This window comes from Dama dama, chromosome 18, assembly GCF_033118175.1.
Source record: "Dama dama isolate Ldn47 chromosome 18, ASM3311817v1, whole genome shotgun sequence".
Taxonomy (NCBI): domain Eukaryota; kingdom Metazoa; phylum Chordata; class Mammalia; order Artiodactyla; family Cervidae; genus Dama; species Dama dama.
This window is the reverse complement of record NC_083698.1, coordinates 96240394-96261108: the sequence shown is the minus strand read 5'-3', so window position 1 is coordinate 96261108 and position 20715 is coordinate 96240394. Positions and strand designations below refer to the sequence as shown.

General features: G+C 39.8%; 1 protein-coding gene across 1 annotated transcript in view; it reads left to right on the top strand.

Annotated features, from left to right (window-relative positions):
* DGKI (diacylglycerol kinase iota) overlaps positions 1–20715 on the top strand; it is a 492712-nt gene that overhangs the window by 426060 nt on the left and 45937 nt on the right. Inside the window, exon 28 of the mRNA XM_061165882.1 lies at positions 1670–1695. Coding sequence (XP_061021865.1) covers positions 1670–1695 — 26 coding nt within the window. The remainder of the gene's footprint in view (positions 1–1669; positions 1696–20715) is intronic.

The following is a 20715-nucleotide window of genomic DNA, read 5'->3' as shown; positions in this document are numbered from 1 at the left end:
CAAAGGACCTTCCAGAGTCTTCTCCGGTGCCACAGTTCGAAAGTACCACAGTTCTTCGATGCTCAGTCTTCTTTGTGGTCCAACTCTCACACTGTACATGTCTACTGGAAAAACCATAGCTTTGACTGTACAGACCTCTGTTGGCAAAGTGATGCTTCTGCTTTTTAATATGCTGTCTAGGTTTAGTTGTATTATGAGTGCATATAAATATTAGTTATTTAAGTTTGGTAGCTTTATTACCAAACTCACACATTAGCCTTTGGTCATCTCCCTGCTATCGGCTCGAGCAGGCCCGTCATTTAGGGGAGAGGACCCCTCCCTCCTGGTTTCTCACCTCTCGCTTCAAACTTCCAACACCTCTGAAGACGGTATTACACATCTCTTTCTCTCAAGTAAAGCATAAGTTGGTAGTCAAGACAGTATCTTTCAAGCTTGACGGGAATTCATCCACAAGGTTGTGTCTGTATTGCCCCAAGTAACTCAATCAGTAGTCAGCTGAGAAAGAAAAGAAGGTTTTTATTGTGAAAGGAGTTGGTGCATTATCCATTGGTATCTTTTGGCATCTTTATTCTCTTTAATGTTACTTTATTTTTGTTTTTTGGCCATGCTCTGTGGCATGTGGGATCTTAGTTCCCTGACCAGAGTTGGTACCCACACCCCCTGCATTGGAATCAAGGAGTCTTAATCACTGGATCACCAGGGAAGTCACATCCATTGGTATCTTAATGTTGTAATTAGACCTGAGCCTCAAATGATAGGTAAAAGTCACCGATTTGTAAAAGTTCTGTGGGACCCCAGTGGTTGCCCTCTTGTCTAACCCTGATTCTGACAGGTTTAGAAACATAAAGCCAACATATAAAGTGTCTATGTCATATCACTCAAACATTAAATTCCACAAAGAGTGGAGGCAAAAACCAGTAATGATTAGGGAACATCATTGCTTTTTACTTTGGTTTCATTTTTTATTGTCCAAGTAGATTTCTTTTTACCAATAGACACTTAATCTAGGGCTTATTTAAATCCCTGGCATTTTCTCTGGAGAGTTGGCCTTGGGCACCAGTGACATTGCAAGGATTTTGTCCATCATCACATTTCTATGAGTTCTTTTTTTGTGTGTGATAAATCCAGACAGTTTGACTAAGTTTGTTTCAGTCTTACATCACCATGCTGACAGACTGTTTTTTTAGTTTTATTTATTTCTGTATGTTTGGCTGCTCTGGGTCTTCACTGATGCGCATGGACTTTCCATAGTCGCAGTTCATGGGCTTCCCATCGTGGTGGCTTCCTTTGTTGCATGACACAGGCTCTGGGCATGCAGGCTTCAGTAGTTGCTCAGTTGCTCTGTGGCATGTGGGATCTCCCCAGATCAGGGATCAAACTCATGTCTACTGCATTACCAGGTGGATTCTTAACCACCAAACCACCAGGGAGGTCCCACTAATAGACTCTTTTAGTAACATCTACCGCTTAACTAATCCAGGTAAGCTTTGGAAGTTACTCACTGGAATATACCATACAACCAATGCATTAATTATACCATCTACTGTATTGAATTTCTGTTTAACTGAATTTTCGTGGTGTAATTTCTACAAGATTATTCTTGATCATTGTACTTAGAATTATCAGTATCACTTGCAAAAGATTTATCATGCTTATTGTCTCATTTTAGGTCACCAGTCTCTTCAGAAGATCACGGTAAGAATCTGTCTTACTTATACTAATTCAAAGGTGAAAGTTGAGCTGTGGCCCTTGCATTTCATTGTCAGCAGAATCATTTAAGAAAATGTCTTTAAGATGTTTGTCTTGTGTTTTTTTAAGTGCCAATTATGAAGTGCTTTTAAAAGCTTAACTCACCCTAGCTAAACTTGGTATCTTATACTATCTTCATATCTGTTACAAATTTTTGTTTGACAAATATGGCAAAGTTTAATGTATTCTGATTTCTGTCCCATCTCCGGATATAGTTAACCCTTGACCCATGCGGGGATTAGGAGCACCAATCCTCCACACAGTCAGAAATTTGTGTGTTACTTAGAGTTGGCCCTTCGTGTCTGATCTCTCCATTTTCTTGAATTCAACCAGCTGTGATTCCTGTAGTGCTCTAGTTTTTACTATTGAAAATAATTCCTCACACAAGTGGACCTGAGCAGGTCAAACTCATGTTGTTCAAGGGTCAACTGTACTTTTTGTGACTTTGGGCTAGTCGTGTAACTTCTCTGAGTCACAGATTTCACCTTTAAAATGGGGGTTGTAGTAGGTATTTCCTAAAGTCCCTTCCAAATGGGACATTGAGATGTGTGGAGGATGTCATGAGTCTGATATGAGGCTGAGTGGTGGTTGTCTGAGTTGTTACACCGTTAAGATGAGTTATTTACATTTTAAGAGACAACTGTCTTATTCAAAGGAGAATATGTATAGTTTTGTCTCAGCTAGGCTTTGAAGTTGTGTGTGTATTCACTCAGTCAGTCAAAAATGTTTATTAAGTGTTTACAGTGGGTCAGTTATAAGATCATGTTATATAGATATGCTGTACGGGGCTGTATGTAGGGACAAGATGATGCGTGACACACAGCTTTCTCCCTCAAGGATGTTTTTGGGGTTGGAGTTGGTGGAATGCCACATACCTACTGCTATACAAAACAAAATGCAATTTATCTTATAAAAGAGGGATAAACCAGGACTGTAAGAGTACCATGGATGTTCTACTTCATGCTCTCCCTAATTCAGCTAAGGCACCATTGTTTATTTAGGCAATCAAGTTAAAAAATAAAAGACATGTTTTAAGTTTTCCTCTTCACCCTCTCTTTTCTACCTGGTCACTAAATTCTGCCAACCCTATTTTTTATACTACTTTTTTCTCTGTTTCCTTTTTTATTCCCATTCCTTTTGTGTAGGATCTCTCCATGTCTTACTTGGACCTTTAAAACTGTCTTCTAACTAATAGCCATTCCTCTAGAATTCCTTCTTTTATTTCACTTTTTAGCTGCCTATCACCAAAACTGATAAGGGCAAAAATCTACTCCCATTGCCTGTGGGATGAAATCTTTTCAATAGACAATAGTTGTATTCTTCTTTCCAATACGGAACTTAAACATGAGCTAGAAAGTCCTAAATGATGGAATCTGTCTTCCTCTCCTGCTTATTGTTTCTTTGGGCATCTTTTCCCTTCTCTCTATGCTCTAGCCATGTGGTACTATGTATAATTTCTCAAACTCACCATATTTATCATGTTTCCCACTTTTATCCAGACTGTTCTGACCAAAGTCCGTCCTCCTTTTTGTCAAAGACGGTTTATATTTGTCAATCATCCATCCTCCATGAGAGCTTTCTGCCCTGCTTAACATTGCAATGCACATTTTTCTTTATGCTAGAATTTGACTGAAAAATTTGATGCTTGATTTACCTGTCTTCCCTGCTAGACTGTGGGTTCTTTGATAAAGATCCCAACAAATAGCAAACATTCAAAAGATGTTTATTAATTGAATATACTGATGAGAGAGGGGGAAGTTTTTAAGCAGACCTGTTCTGCCATATCATAACGTCTCTCCCTGTATTGGAATGAAGTTGTGTCATGTTTTATGAAAAATCATAGGACAGTTATGTTCAGGCCTATTAAGCCAAGTATCGACCTTAATGACTATTAAGTCAAGTATGACCTACTGTTGTATGCTATTTTGTCCATCAGTGTTGGTATGACTGGATTTTTTTAGTTGCATATTTAGGAGTCCTTGGATTTCAGGTTCATATGATAAACTAGAAACTTAGGTTCAGTATTTACTTTTTGAACTAGGGTTTACTGTAATGAACTTTGTTTGCATTTGCCCTCTTCTCTGTCTAAGAACTTATTCCCTATTCCAGAATAAAAGGGAGTGGGACTTTCAAATTCCATTTCTATAGTCCATAGTCCACTGGGAATTCTTAAGGATTATGAGCTCTCAGTGAGCACTGCCCATATCCTGGGGAGTCCTGAAAGGTGATGACTACCAGGAAGTCTTGTTCAGTATTAACAGCACTTCAGAATCTTATTTTGAAAATGGGTGATTGTGAGCAGTTAAAGAAACATTATCCGATCTTAGGGTTTTTCCATCCTCATGGTTTCAAAACATTTACTACATGTCATGCCTCTTAGTTTGATTCTGCAACTTCCAAAAGTGATTCAAATATGTAATATAAACTTACAATGATGATGTAACTAATCTCATCTGATTTTCATCTTCTGGCCCATGTATCCATGGAAAAATACTCTTTTCCTTTATCACCAAGATTTTCTACTAGTACCTAAGATGTGTTTTCTTATGTTTTTAAGTGTTCATGTTTGCTGTGGTTTGCATAAAACATTAAAAATCATGTCATCAATCTGCGTTTGTGTATAATAATAACACTGCAATATACTTGGAAGAGAAGTAAGAAATAGTAATTTTACTTTCTCAAAGTTATGGGTAGAAAAATCAAGGCACATCGGCAATCAGATCATGAAATCGGAATAGAAAACTCAATGCCTCTCGCTTTTCTATTTTGTTTGCTTTCCGCCAGTGATCTGGTCCCTCGCTCTGACTGGTCCCTTTGGGCACCCCCAAAACGGACTTTGTTCTTGAGAAAATCTCATTTTCCAGGGTCCAGTAGCCCTGACCTTCTCAATCCCCTCAGATTATTACTCTTTTACAGAAAATGTGCTTGGTTAGCGTGGCTTTGTCATTTTCCGTCTTAGTTTCAGTTTTCTCAGCCATAAAGTAAGGCTGTTCGTATCTACCTTGCCTGCCTTCCTCATGGGATTGTTATGAGTTCAGTTGTGAAATTGTCTGTGAAATCACTTTCCCATTTGCGAAAAGCAGCCCTGACATAATGCTGTTGTTGTCCGCAGTGGATGGGGAAATATGTGTTTACTATGATGTTTGCTCAGCGTTATGCCCTGCCTTTGACAAGTTAAAAGATGTGCTGGGAATGAGAGGGCATGTGAAAAATGTTTCTTTCAACTTTATCATTAAATATTAAATTTCACTGGAAACTTTTTATGTCTACGTAAGGAGGAGTAAAAAAAAATACACAATTTAGCTTGCAGTGACAAGGTAAAAGGACAGTTTCTGATTAGATGCAGGGTCAGTAGATTTGAGGAATTGATATAAAGCATAAATGAAGTGTAGAACGTTTCTAATTGCATCAGAATATCAGAGTTATTAAGAATAAAGGCTGAAATCTATTGAGTGCTTCTTAGGCAGAAACACTCTGCTAAAGTGTTTCAGCCACGTCACTTCATTTCATCTGTAACAAATCACAGGACACAGTAAATGTGTTCTCAGTTTTTCGGGGAGGAAACTCAAGAGCACTTACATAACTTGCTGACGATCACACAGCTAGTTAGTGGTAGTGTTAATTTTCAAACCTAGTCTAAACACTCAGCTCTTGTTCCTTTGCTCACCATGTCCCCAGAGAACAAAAGAAATGAGTGTCACCATTCAGGTGAATTGATAGAATTATGGAAAGAAAAACATTTCCCTCTAACAAGAGTTTATTTACTACCGTGTGAGTAATTTCTTTTTAATGACAAACCAAAACAGACCAAAAATAACAACTTCTCCCTCCTGCTGGGAATGATTTGTCCCTGTAGAAAAAGTAAATACCAATGTCACATTCTCTCATAATTAGTTAACTGAGTGAAACTGAAGCTGCAGGGAAGCCCGCCATGCTGAGTCCCGGGGGGAACATTACATTTGAATGCTACAGCTGGAAGCCGAGTCCTACTCTTTGTCAGAAGATAAGCTTGGCCATGATGGATTGCCCTGTCCTCCGAGTTTCCACTGCATTTAGTGCCTATCACTTCATCATTTAAATTGCCCCTGGAGCTACCTCCGGTGCCCAGGCTGCCTCCGCTGCTCTGAGCTCTCAGATTTTGCCCTGTCGTCTTAACCTCTTGCCTTTCAGGTTACTCAGATCACCTCTGTGCTGCTGCTGTCTACACCTAGGCAGCAACAGGGGGTCAGCTTCCAACCAGTGTCTGTTCACTTACAAAGTTAAAGGCATTCATGGACTCTCTTGAGCAGCAGTGCCAAGCAATCTTGATTCCCCCGGCATGTCTGAAGCAGGCGTCCCTCTCCTATCCTACCCGCTAGACCTGTTGTTGGTAAGAATGGTCCTCACAGGACATGGTCCTTCGGCTGTTGCAACAGTAACACCGTGAACAAGAATGGGAGGAGGGGTTATCCGGAAATAAAAATTGTAACATCCACAGTCACTAGGGTAAGTGCCCGAGGATGAGCCACTGACGTGCTTGAGGCAGTTTTACTTTGCAGCGCGTCGGGCAGGGAAACACAGTGTAGAGTGACATAGAGCTCAATACATCAGGGGCTGTCTCTGGCGCAAATACCGTAGGTTCGTTTTTCTCTCTAGTATAAATATATCCACGTACATAGATTTTGCTGAAATAGAAATACTCATAAAAATATGTAAAATTTATTGGTTTGGTTTAAATTACAGCCAAGGGGCTCAGTACCCATCCCCCAGCCTAAGCAGTAAAATATTTGTAGCGATCTGGAAGGTTTGCGTTTGCCTTTATTATTACATTCTCTTCCCTCTCCTATGGGATAACTACTGTTCTGTTTTTTTGTTAAGAACTTCCTTGTTATCTATCATTTTATTACACATATGAATATTCCACATACCAATATATATGTATATTATATATGTATTCCACATATATGTTTGTGTGTGTGTGTGTATATATATATATATAGTTTTGCTTATTTTGAGCTTTTATAAGTTGAATTCTTTTGCAAACTCTTCTATGATTTGTATGTTTTGTTTCACGATAGTGTTTCTCTGATTCATCCTGTTGATGAACAGCTATCATGTTGATGTATTGTTCTGTTGTATGAATATAGAACAGTTTACATGTCCAGATTTTGTTAGGTTGACTCTAGGGTGTTTTTGTTTGGGTTTTGTTCTTTTTATAAACAATATTGTTATGAACATTCTTTTTTGTAACTCCTCCTGGTGTCCATTTGCAAGAATGTCTCTGTGGTTTAAACATAGGGATGGGATAGGTTTGTTGTCACTCAGTCGCTAAGTCATGTCCGACTCTTTGTGACCACGTGGACTGCAGCACACTAGGTTCCTCTGTCCTCTATTATCTCTCACATTTCATTAAAATTCATGCACATTGAGTTGGTGATACTGTCTAACCATCTCATCCTCTGCAACCCCCATTCTCCTCCTGCCTTCAATCTTTCCCAGCAAAAGGGTCTTTTCCAATGAGTCGGCTCTTCGCATCAGGTGGCCAAAGTGTTGGAGCTTCAGTTTCAGCATCAGTCCTTCCAATGAATATTCAGGACTGATTTCCTTTAGGATGGACTGGTTTGATCTCCTTGCAGTCCAAGGGACTCTCAAGAGTCTTCTCCAACACCACAGTTCAAAAGCATCAGTCCTTCGACACATAGCCTTCTTTATTTTCCAACTCTCACATCCATACATGACTACTGGAAAAACCATAGCTTTGACTAGATGGACCTTTTGTCAGCACAGTGATATCTCTGCTTTCTAATATGCTGTCTAGTTTTGTCATAACTTTCCTTTCAAGGAACAAGCATCTTGTAATTTCATGGCTACAGTCACCATCACAGTGATTTTGGAGCCCAAGAAAATAAAATCTGTCACTGCTTCTGCTTTTTTCCTTCTGTTTGCCATGAAGTGATGAGACATGAAGTGATGAGCCATGATCTTAGTTTTTTGAATGTTGAGTTTCCAGCTAGTTTTTTCACATGTTTTAAAAGGTCTAACTTTGATGGAAATCTTGATTATCTAGGAGTTACCTTAAATTTGTTCTTCATCCAGGGTGTCTTGATACACATGGACTTTTGCTTCTTTGTATAAATTTTAGAATCAAGTTACCAAGTTTTGTGTTGCAGTTCTCATGGCAATTGCATGAATCTATAAGTCCGTATTAAGAGGATTGATATTTTTATGATAATGAGTCTTTCCATCTCAAACCACATCTCTACATTTAATTTTTTAAGACTAATTAACCTTTTAAAGTGCCTGTCAACAGAGTTTTATAATTTGTTTCATGAAAGTTTTGATCATATTTTGTTAAATATATTCCTAAGTACTTAACATTTTTAGTGATATTTTATATTTTTAAAATCATATTTTCAAGTGATTATTGTTGGCATAATAAAGGCAATTGCCTTAGAATCTTGTTTCAAAATCTCAACTCAAGATTCCTGCTAATATTTATACTCACAAACTTTATCTGAAGGGACCTTTTGTAAGGACAAAATTCTATAGGCAATATTATCTACAAGTACTCAGAATTTTATTTAATATTTGTTTTGGAGAAGACTCTTGAGAGTCCCTTGGACTGCAAGGAGATCCAACCAGTCCATCCTAAAGGAGATCAGTCCTGGGTGTTCATTGGAAGGACTGATGCTGAACTCCAGTACTTTGGCCACCTGATGTAAAGAGCTGACTCATTTCAAAAGACCCTGATGCTGGGAAAGATTGAGGGCAGGAGGAGAAGGGGACGACAGAGGATGAGATGGTTGGATGGCATCACCGACTCAATGGACATGGGTTTGGGTGAACTCCGGGAGTTGGTGATGGACAGGGAGGCCTGGCGTGCTGCGGTTCATGGGGTTGCAAAGAGTCGGACACGACTGAGCGACTGATCTGAAATGAACTAAGAATTTTGTTTCATCCTTTCCAATCACTATGCTCTGTGTGTGTTTTTCTCACTCCTTCTGTGCTGGTTAGAACCCTTGGTACAGTATCAAATAGATGGAGAGGTAGTCAGCATCACTGCCTTGTTCCTGATCTCCAGGTCAGTGCCGTCCACAAGTCACCACCACTTGTGAAGGTCACTGAGGTGGTCGTGGTGCTGCCGGTGTAGGTTGCTTTGTGGATAGACTTTGAAGGATTTCACCCTTCATTCAAATTTGTTAAATTCAACAAATACTGAATTTTATTGATTTTTTCAACTTTTGAGATGATAATATGCTTTTGCTCATTTAGTCTTTTACTGTAGTACACTTCATCAATTGATTTTATAATAGGAGACCTATTATGTGCATGAGATGAACTCAAATTTGTTATTATATATATCTCCTTTGTATATTGCTGGGTTCAGCTTACTAATATTCTATTTAGAATTTTTACATCCATGTTCATCAGTGTGATTGGTCTTTGATTTTTCTTTTTTATTGTATGGTATTCCGAGCTTCATAAAATGATTTGGATACTGTCCCCTCGTTTCCTAATATCTGGAAGACTTTGTGTAACACTTGAGCTATCTATTTCTGTTATATCTTGAAACATCCTCTTAGCAAAATTGTCTGGGGTTGGAAATTGTTCCTTTGTGGGAATAAATTTCAATGACAGATTTCTATTGTTTAATGTTTACAGAAATAGATTTTGTTTCTTATTAAATCGATATTGATAACTATTTTTAAGGAGTTCATCCATTTTATTAAAGTTATTTTTCATTTTGACACAAATTTTTAAATACTATCTTATTATCTGTGTCATTTCTATGAGATCTGAGGTTCATCTACCTTTTCATTTTTAATATTGTTTGTGCCTGCTTCTTGTGTGTGTCCGTGTCCCCCACCTCTGTCTCTCTCACACCAGAGGCTTAGAGATCTGTTTATGTTACTGGCTTTTTAAGAAACTAGTTTTCACCTTTATTGGTCCTTTGTCATTATATATTTGTCTTCTGTTTCATTAGTTTCTTATGTTTACAATTTATAAACATAATTTATAAACATTATAATTTATAATTCCTCTAATCATTTGTCTTATTTTTATTCTTTTTCTACTTTTTCACCCCCTAACACAGACATTTAAGTACATTTAAGTACAAACATTACCTGAATGCCTTCTCTTACTTATGTAGCTCCTTCTGGAATTCCATTTAGATGCATGTTAGACATTTTTATGCTATCCTATGTGTGTCTTACCCTCCTTTCCCTATTTTGTTATCTCTTTGTTTCTCTGGAATGCATCCCAAATAAGTTCTTCAGAGTTATCTTCGTGTTCATTTTTCTAATTTGTATTCATGTTCACTTTACATTATTCTAGGTGAGGTGCTCATTTCCTTGGCCCTTTATGCATAAGAGTTCTTTAACTCCTGCGAGCTTTTCCAGTTGCCAGAGAAAACTACCAGACTCGATTAATATCAATTAAATTCTCCATTCCTGTGTTTGTGTGTAGGAATGCTTGTTTGGTTCTTGTTTAGAATGCATAGGAAACACAGAGATATTAATTCAAAGAGCATCTTATTCAGATGATGTCAGTAGATTCATATAAAGGTTTTCTTTGTTTTTGTGTTTAATTCCATACAATACCAAGTTTCTTGCTAAGTCCTTTGTAGTCTTTATTTTTTATTCATTTGCACAGCTTTTTCTCTTTGGGGGCACAGCTTTTTGGGGGATCTACATGGGCAGGTTCCAGGTAGGAAAAGCTTCTGACAGTTTCTGTGGCTGTGCCCACCTTGGCCCACTGTACTGTTCCGTGAACACTTGGCTGTTTTGAGGCTTCCTGTTCGCAGGTCCATCGGCTGCCCCATTGCTTCCCTGCACAGATGTTGATAGAATGCAGGTCACTTGACTTGTCAATGTCTTCTCTCCAGCCAGTCATAATTTTGAGGTTTGTAAGGACATCTAGTTACGTTGTCTTAAATTTCACCATGTGTTTTTGGTTCTTCTAGTTTCTCTGTCTCTGTGTATGTGGAGATTTGGGAATATTCAAAAAGTCTGCTGCAAGTATTATAAGCATCTTTCCACATTTCCTGATTTTTTTTTCAATCCAGCATTTTGGCTTAAAATGTTAAGAAAGTATCTCATTCCTCCTGTTATCTGAAAGAGAAACCTGTATTCATTTTCATTCAAGAAATAGTTCCATACCTTAAGAGTTATATTTTTTTAAAATATGTTATCTTCTGAAATTAAAGAGTAATTGATTTTTGAGAAACTGAGGTTAGAGGGATTAATGGTTTTGGTCCTTATGTTTTAGCAAAAATAATTTCAACTATTCTTTCAAATTACTTGGCATAATATGGTTATAACTAGAAAATAAGTTAGTACTTACTAAAAATTACTAGGTTCTAGGCAGTGGCTTAAGGCAGGGCTCCCCAACCTCTGGGATATAATGCCTGATGATCTGAGGTGGAACTGATGTAATAATAATAGAATTAAAGTGCACAATAAATGTAGTGCACTTGAATCATCCCAAAACCACCCCTTTCCCATCTATGGAAAAATTGTCTTCTGAAACCAGACTCTGGTGCCAAAGTGGTTGGGGACCACTGATTTAAGAGACTTTCTGTTGAGGTTTAGAGACATTAAATAACTATAAGATCACACCAAACTATTATATACTGAACCAACTGCTCTAAATGTTTTATGTATGTTTAATTTTCGGTACAATCATACCCATATTCCCATTTACTGATGAGGAAAGTAAGGCACGAACCTATTGGATGACTTGTCCAAGATCACATGTGTAGGTGGTAAGGCTTAGAACTAGGATTCAAACTCAGATACTCTACATCCAGATCCCACATTTAGCCCATCTATACGATCTCTCAATAGCATGGCTAAGTTTTGAGGTAGTGTAATAGGAAATCTTGATTCTTTTGGCTGAAAAGAGACCTCAAAATTATTGGGTTGGAGCTGATCATTAACAAAGAGGTTTTATTTTTTTCTTCTCATATCAGGGAGCAGTTCCCTTAACAGAGTAGAACAATTTAAAGCTATATTCTTGTCCACTTATTTCAGCTCCACACTTCCACAATCAAAGAAACAGGTATCTAATTTCCTGTCAGTAGCACTCACTCTTTAAAGAGGTAGAATTCTTGAAAAGTAGCTATTTCCTTAAGGAAATATCACATATAAAGACAGTTATTGGGTCGGCCAAAAAGTTCATTCAGGTTTTTTTTTAAATAACATCTTACCAGAAAACCTGAACAAACTTTTTGAACAACCCAGTATTTTATGACTAGAACAGAGTGGATTAAGAAAGTTAGATATTTTTCCCTTTTATTTTCTACAAGCTATTTATTAGTCAAATGTAATGAGTAAACGTAGCCAGTGATACAGATGGAAACATCTGCTGATCTTTAGCTGCCTTACTGGGAAGAATTTTTATCATTGGCCAGTATGCAGTATACCGCTTTGCAGTGACCTTGGGCTAGCTAATAGTGGTTAGAGTGTTTTGTTTTTGCTCTGTGTGTGTGTGTGTGTGTGTATGTGTGTGTGTTTGCCCCAATTCACTTTGTGATATGGAAGCCTCTATTGGCTTTTTATTTAGATTCAAACTTTTTAGCGTTCACTGGTGAGGTTCTTCCTCACCCTGGTTTTGCTTCTGTTGCCTTAATGAATTACTTCTACTCCCTGCCTGTGGCCCATCTCCAGATCCCATCTCCCTCGTACTCACATGTCCGTGCAGCTTCTGTGCCCTCCTACCATCTCTCTGGCAGACCACCTTCCTTGTCCTTCATTCCAGTCCCTCCTCTGTGCTCATTAATTCGGTGTTTTGGAACCACCTCCGTCGATTCTAAGGACAAACAATGATGAATTTTTCTGACAACTCAAATGCCCATGATTCTCCTTCCCTATTCACTGACTGTTTTTTTTTCTTTTTTTGAGTGGATTCCAGTTTCTCTCCCCACGGGCGGTGCTGCCCTTCCTATTTAACTCTACACTCGATGAATAGAGACGTTGCCCCATTCAGTGGTGTGCCCTGGCACAGAGTTGATTCTGTCTATACAAGTCTCACTGTTACATTTGGTGCAGTATGCGATGTTGGCAAACAGACCCTTCAGTACACATCTTTGAGTTCCATTGTAACCTCATTAACATTGTTGCCTCTTGTAGAAGATAGGTTAGTGCTGGTCCTTTTCCAAAGAATTTCATTACGACTCTGCTGAAAAGATGGCCTTTAATGGTGGTCTCACTGGGTGCTCCCCAGAGGCTCTGTGAAAGGAAAGGATCAGAAATGGCAGCACGCTTTTCCTTGGCTTGTCTTCTTTCACATTTCCTAGGAAAACAGACAATCACTGCTGATTAAAAACAAAACAAAGCAGAACCAGCAAACAAAACAAAACAAACCCTTACCCTGGGCTTTCTGAAATCAGGTTATATTACTTTACTTCTTCCCTGACCCTGCTGGTCTCTCTCATTCCCCCTTATTAAATCCGACTATTGACTGTAACTCTATAATCCTTTGAGCCTTCTGGGTTCTTTGGAAGACTTTGCTGGTGATCATTATCTAATTATCTCTTGAAGACTAATTATAGATGTCTGTGTGTCTTGAATGGGGAGAATTCTTTACTAAGATTTATGTACAACTTCACTTTAGATTGCCTTTGGCCTCAGAGAATATTTAAATTAAAGGCTTTAAAAACGTTGCAAAATGAGAAAGTAACAGAAAAAAGGAGAGAGCTAGGAAGGGAGGAAGGCTAACCTCCTGGTTTGCTTTTAAGTGGTTGGGTGGGGAGAGATCATCAAACACGGCTGTGTCATGGATCTTCTGGCAACAAGGGAAGCTTTCATAGGTCTCATTCCTACAGATACATCCCCTGTTCTACAGGTAAGTGTTTAAAAAGAAAGTGAGAAATGCCTGGCTGGGTCCCTGTGTAGTCTTATATGAGAGCAGAGATAAAGAAGTGAATTGTGCTTGCTTTTTGAACTAAAGTTCAAACTGTTTCTTTAAGCTTTTTACTCTATACAATGATTCTATCTGGTTTATAGTGGTACCTATTTAACCGAGGGGGTAGCAGGTACATTGGCAGCTATGATAGTATTAATAATAGTGTGGTCCTTATATAAGGATCATAGTTAATGTCACACTATTTGTCTGTGTTCTACTTGACTAGAAACCCTAAAAGCCAATGAAAACTTTTCATCCAATCTGCTCTGTGTGTGTATGCATGCTCAGTCACTTCAATCGTGTCCACCTCTTTCCAACCCCATGGAGTGTAGCCTGCCGGCCCCTCTGTCCTTGGGATTCTCCAGGCAAGAACACTGGAGTGGGTTGCCATTTACTTCTCCAGGGGATCTTCTCGACCCAGGGATCAAACATGGGTCTCCTGCATTGCAGGCAGATTCTTTACTGCTGAGCCACTGGAGAGCCCCCAATTTACTCTAGCTAAAGCTTATTTTCTATTTTGATGGCTTTCTCTTGCAAAGAATTGAGTTAGTGCTGTTAGTGACTGGTATCCTTAAATCATGATCTTAGACTAAGCCTCTCATCACAAGTACCAGTTGCAAAATACTAGAATGCATTGTCCTTTCTTTCAGTTGGCTCCTGGAAGTTAGTTCTGTATGTGTTACTTCAACCTGTATGTTCCAGAATCTAGAAACAATTTTCCAGTGTGTATTTCTGTCTGCCCACAATGCCCATTATAGTTTCTTAGGCCGGTGCTCTCCTGCATAGAGCTAGGAAAATCGTCATCAGTCCAGCTCTTCTTTAGCAAAATAATGAAGTCAACTGAATGCTTCCTCTCTTGGCCAGTGTAGATCAGCCTCTTTTTCTGGGTCCATTTTGGGTGCTCTGAATTTTAGGAGATGACTTTCTTAGCTTCATGCATCATCCCTTCTTCCAGTCATCACAACTCCGCACAATACCTGTGAGAAGTTAATCACCTCTGCATTTCCTTTCACCAGCTCTGCAGCTTTATTTTCTGCACCTTCACTCATCAGAGCCAGAAAATTATGGGGCATGGAGACAACTAAACCTGCATCCCTCATGGCTGACAAGGGAAATGGTGGGAAGAGAGGACCTGGTTTCATCACCATAGTGCCATCTGAGAGTCTGTACAGCCAAATAAGGGGAGAAAAGGCTTCCTTGTCAGCCTGGCTCTATTACACGCTAGCTGTGTGCCCTTGAGCAGATGTCAGCCTCAGCCAGCCTCACTTTCTTCATCCTTCAGATGAGGTTGTTAGTCATAATGCTACATATCACTGTCAACTTCCCATGAGGATCAAATTAGATAATGTAGGGAAAGCATTTAGCTCTATGCCTAGTGCATAGTGTGCTTGCAAGTATTAACAAAAGAAAGGGGCACAGCAAGAGAGTAAAAATGCAACAGAGAACAAGAGAAACTATCAATGTCAAATAACCAAAATGAGTAAACCTGCTGGATCCTATTTGCATAGGCTTATGACTTTATTTAAGCCTGCTTTATAAATTTATTGGAACTAAACAACTCCTTTAGGAAGCCCAACAGACAGAGAAAGACTGTATCTTTCTGGGCAGTGGTCACGCAAGCATGGATGGTGGTGTCAGGCAGAGACCACGAGCTTTGGTCTTAGCCTGAGAAGGTCCAGGCATCACCCTTCACAGGTTGGGTGACCCTGGGCAGAGCACTGCTCTCATGCCTTGGACTCTTCATTGAGCTGGCCAAGCTGGCTGACACCTGAGACCACTTCTGTTCTATAGATTCAGATTTCTGAGCTAGGAAAGGGTATTGGACAATGAAGCACATGAGGCAAAACCAATAATGTCATCTTCCATTTTGGAAAGGTATTTTGGAGACTCGTATGCCCTTAGTGTGTGGATTCCTGCAACTGAGTGCCAGTCTGTTACTTCTGCCTGGGTGACAAACAGCTCTGCTATTTCCATACCTCACCATGCACCCATCTTCCAAAAAGACAGGAACTTTGAAAGTGCATAAAGGCTGCAGGCAGCTTTCACACTGTAGCTTTTTTTTTTTTTTTATCAAGGTAGCAACATAAAATTACTATTTAATTATGCAGCTTCCAGCTTCTCTCCTGACAAAGCAAAGCCTCATTGCTTATTGAAAAGGGAGCTTGTAATCAGCCAGAATCCACTCAGTTGTGCTTAGCCTGGTGACATTCCCATCCCCTCTTTCCACTCCAGGAAGTGAAGGCAATTTTTTCAGCCACTGCGGAAAAATCAGAGTGCTGTTTTATGAGGTAACAAAAACGGCATTTCAACCATAATGTGTCAGCAGCAGTTTGCTCTATTTGTCTGACCAGGTGTCTCTTTGGTCCTTGTATCTTCCTCAACTAACCCTGAGGGCTTCTTGTTTTCAAAAAGCATGACCCATTCACAGACATTCTTCTGCTATTGATTTCCCAGTGACCTTTCCTTTTTTTCCTCTTGTCTATATTTAAGCTCTTTTTATCTTCAAGGAAAAGAATGATGGTCATGGCCAAGGTTATATTTGGAAAATGGAATTGCTGAGTGATTTTCATTGACATTTTTTTTTTAAAAAGTCTTTGACCTCACATTGCTCTCTGCGTGTTGGAAGTGCCCTCTATTTATGACTCATTTCTCCCTGCCCCCATTTTAGCTCTCATTTTTTTTTTTTCTTGGCCTTGCTGCATGGCATGTGGGTTCTTAGTTCCCAGCTAGGGATTGAACCCACGCCCCTTGCACTGAAAGTGTGGCATCTTAACCACTGGATTGCCAGGGAGGTCCCTCAGCTTTCCTTCTTTATCAAGTGAAACTGCTTACGCTTTGCCCTCCATGCCTCTATGCCAGTGTGTCTTCTCTGTATAAAACTTTCCTCCCATCATTTTTTGCCAATGCAAATCTTCCCTTCTGAAATGATTTCTAACAAATTCCCTAGGAAATTGTTCTGTATATCATGCTACTTTAGCAAGCAGGGCTCCCTGGGTCTGTACATGTCACTTTATAGTTACTCTTACTTTCTGTCTTTAGAATACATGAATCCCTAAGAAGGATGAAGGTTTAATTTTTATTTCCTGTCTTAGAAGCTGAACAGTAAAATCTGCTCTTTAATAAAGATCATTGAAGTTCAACTCATATACTAAAGCCTATTCTATTTTGTATCTTACCCATAGAGCAAGCATTAGAACTAACCAAGAACTTTATTATTCTTGCCTCTAAGGTGTGATCTTGCTTCATCAACTTAGCATAGTACTTAAGTGAAAGTTAAAGCTTATTTTTCATTCCTCTGAAATAAAATGTTTGATTTTTCTATGCTTCCAATTCACAGCTGTCCACGTACGCATATCAGCATATGACAGATACGTGTCCATGTGTGCTTAGTCATGTCTGACTCTTTATGACTCCATGAACTGTAGCTCACAGTCCCCTCTGTCCATGGGATTTTCCAGGCAAGAATACTGGAGTGAGTTGCCACTTTCAGGGGATCTGGGAGATCTTCCCAACCCAGGGATCGAACCCATGTCTCCTGTGGCTCCTGCATTGCAAGCGGATTCTTTACTGTAATGGTACACTTCTGTTAAACGTGCATTTCGCTGCTCTGTGTTCCTGAAAGTGACTTTTGCTGTGTCAACTCCTCCTTGGCTTTATTTTGTTCCAGAGAGGGGTGTTTGCACTAAACCCAGTCTTCCTCTCAGTCACAAAGGTCTTCATCTGACAGAGTGGTCAGCATGCTGCTAGACAATGATAAGGAACTCAACGGACATCCCGGTGACTGGATGACCTGTAGACCTCTCATCTGTTTGAGCTCAAGAGCACAATCATTTGTTCTTGGATCCTGGCCTTAAATGCCACTTCCATACAGTCTTGATGTTTGGTTAAAACCAATAGCCATCCGTCACTTTCAAGCCCTGTCAGATCTGCTTGAGGCTATCACTGAATGATATATGAGCACACTTTTCCAACCTAAGTTCCTTCTAGAGGTCCTGAAGGACACTGCTAAAATACATCACCTGAGTTTAAGGAGACCCATCACAGGAGGAAGGCAGCCTGACATTGAGGGAAAGAATGAAGCCCAAGCCCCAGTGCTGTCACCCAAGATCCTCGGGGAAAGTTGTCAGGACTGTGGCCAGCAGCCCTTCTTCTCTTGGGCACCTTCCTCTCATCTGTGAGGCTAACAGGGACCTTATTTCTTAGTTCTCCTATTTCTCCAGCCCTCTCAGGATGGTGCTTCATCATCCAAATGCCCAGAAGGAAAAATAGCAACAAAGTTTGTCAATCTAAATTAAATTCTCTCAGCATTCTAGGGATGAAGGACTTTTGGAGAATACTAGAACTTCCTTTTTAATCTCTGACATTCCTAAAGCAGTTTGCCATGCACTAAGTATTTTAATATGTATGACTTTATCCACACGATAAGGAGAAAGAGTGTTGTTGTGTACTACAATTATTTAGGGTTCATGAATTCAGTGAGCTGTAATCAGATTAAAACCCTTGACTAATAGGAAAAATCCTCACTGTGGATGGAGGCTTAATATTTATTGAACAAAAATAGTTGAGAGTATTCTATAATCTTGATGCTAAAGATGAATTTATATTTTTCTAGTTTTATGGGAATAATTGGATATTACTTTTGAAGAGGGCATAAAAAAAAGTGTGTTGACCCACTTCATACAAAAATGACATTAATCTGTCATCACTAGAGAAAACATTAATTTTGAGCATACACACTGTCAAGAAGGAATTTTCAAGAACTTCTCTGGCCCCCGGTAACTGTCAGTGCCTATTTTCACAGTTGGTGGAAAGTAATATATTGTGACTCTGAAAGAGTATGAACCCAGTTGGCCCTTTAACCTGTGAACTTTTCTCTAACCCAGTACCCAAAGCAAATTAATTAATGTGTGACATTTGTTTTAACAAGGAACTAAGCCCTGGAGGAGGGCATGGCAGCCCACTCCAGTATTCTTGCCTGGAGAATCCCATGGACAGAGGAGCCTGACAGGCTACAGTTCACGGGGTCACAAAGAATCAGACACAATTGAGTAACTAACACAAGGCTTACAACCAGTGTTGTAGAAAGTGACATGTGTTGCTGCTTAGTGTAAAGCTCTGATTTGACCCATATATAAACATTTCTGGTTTATTGAGATACTTATAATGCTATTTCACTGCATCTGGTAAGCACCATGATATACCTTAAAAAGATATGGAAATATTTTCAACTCCAAAATCAACTGCCATGTGTAGCAGGGGCAGTAAAGTAGGCTTTGTTCTATTCCTCAGAACATCTCCCTTGACCCAGAGTTTGAAGAGTGTTGAAATGATAGCCAGGCGAATCACCAGACCAAGTGGCTAGTAAGTGTTACATACGTTTTCTGTACTAGAGAGTTTTCATTAAGAGGTGGCATATGGGTAAAGCAAAGAGGGGAAAAAAACTAAAAACACCATCTCTGTGCTTGTGGCTTAATTGCAGAGATGGGGCACGAAAAACAATGGGAAAACAGTTTCACAACAAGAGATAAACAAATGGGATGTTTGGGAGAGACATCTGGTTCCTTCAGGTTTATGGTCCATTCCAGTGATCTGTAAGAGAAACGGAACTGACTGAACAGAGCACATCCTGGTCCTCTGGCAGCATGGTGCACATTCTCTGCCAGAAGGGAACTCTGGATGGGTGGGGGCTGTTTGTTTTTTCTGCAAACAGGAGACGTCTTCCATGCTAATAACAGCTTCAGAAAGACTGCTGCAGCAGATGAAAAGAACCCATATATAGTCATGCATTCAGTTAGCAGGGACTAATTGAGGATTAACTCTGTCATTAGAGAGACGCAAAACCTATTTATGTCTCCATCTATGGTTGCACATGCTAAGAGGAATTTGGCACAGGCGCCATGTGAGTCTTAGACCACTGTAGCATTGAATGGCCTTTACATTAACCACTGATGGGTTCATCCCAACGAAGATGAGGTGATAACAGAATATGTGAGATGTGTGCTCTGTACCCCACATGCTCTATTTCAGCAGTGGAGGAGACACCAGTAGGCAGAATATGAGGAATATAAGACTCAAGATCTATGAGTGTTGGCCTGACTGGAGAAGAGAAAGAGAAGGGGCAATCTTCTCTCACATGTGATGATTAAAGAGAGTATACCTTGTGTGGCTGTTGTTGTATAGTCACTCAGTCGTGTCCAACTCTTTGCAACCCCATGGACTGCAGCACACCAGGCTTCCCTGTTCATCACTGTCACCAGGAATTTGCTCGAACTCATGTCCATTGAGTCAGTGATGCCATCCAATCATCTCATCTTCTGTCTCCCTCATTTCCTCCGGCCCTTAACCTTTCCCAGCATCAGAGTCTTTTCCAGTGAGTTGGCTTTTTGCATCAGGTGCCCAGAGTATTGGAGCTTCAGAGTTAGTCCTTCTAATGAATATTCAGGGTTGATTTCCTTTAGGACTACTTGGTTTGATCTCCTTGCTTTCGCCTTAGGGACTCTCAAGAGTCTTCTCCAGCATCACAGTTTGAAAGCATCAGTTCTTTGGCACTCTGCCTTCCTTATGGTCCAACTCTCACAACCATACATGACTACTGGAAAAGCCATCAGTTCAATACAATCGCTCAGTTGTGTCCAGCTCTTTGCAACCCCATGGACTGCAGCACACCAGGCTTCCCTGTCCATCACCAACTCCCAGAGTTTACTCAAACTCATATCCATTGAGTCAGTGATGCCATTCAACCATCTTATCCTCTGTCATCCCCTTCTCCTCATGCCTTCAATCTTTCCCAGCATCAGGGTCTTTTCAAATGAGGCAGCTCCTTTGCATCAGGTGGCCAAAGTATGGGAGTTTCAGCTTCAGTATCGGTCCTTCCAATGAATATTCAGGGCCAATTTCCTTTAGGATGGACTGGTCGGATCTCCTTGCAGTCCAAGGGACTCTCAAGAGTCTTCTCCAACACCACAGTTGAAAAGCATCAATTCTTCACTGCTCAGCTTTCTTTATAGTCCAACTCTCACAGCCTTATGTGACTAGTGGGAAAACCATACCCTTGACTAGATGGAACTTTGTTGACAAAGT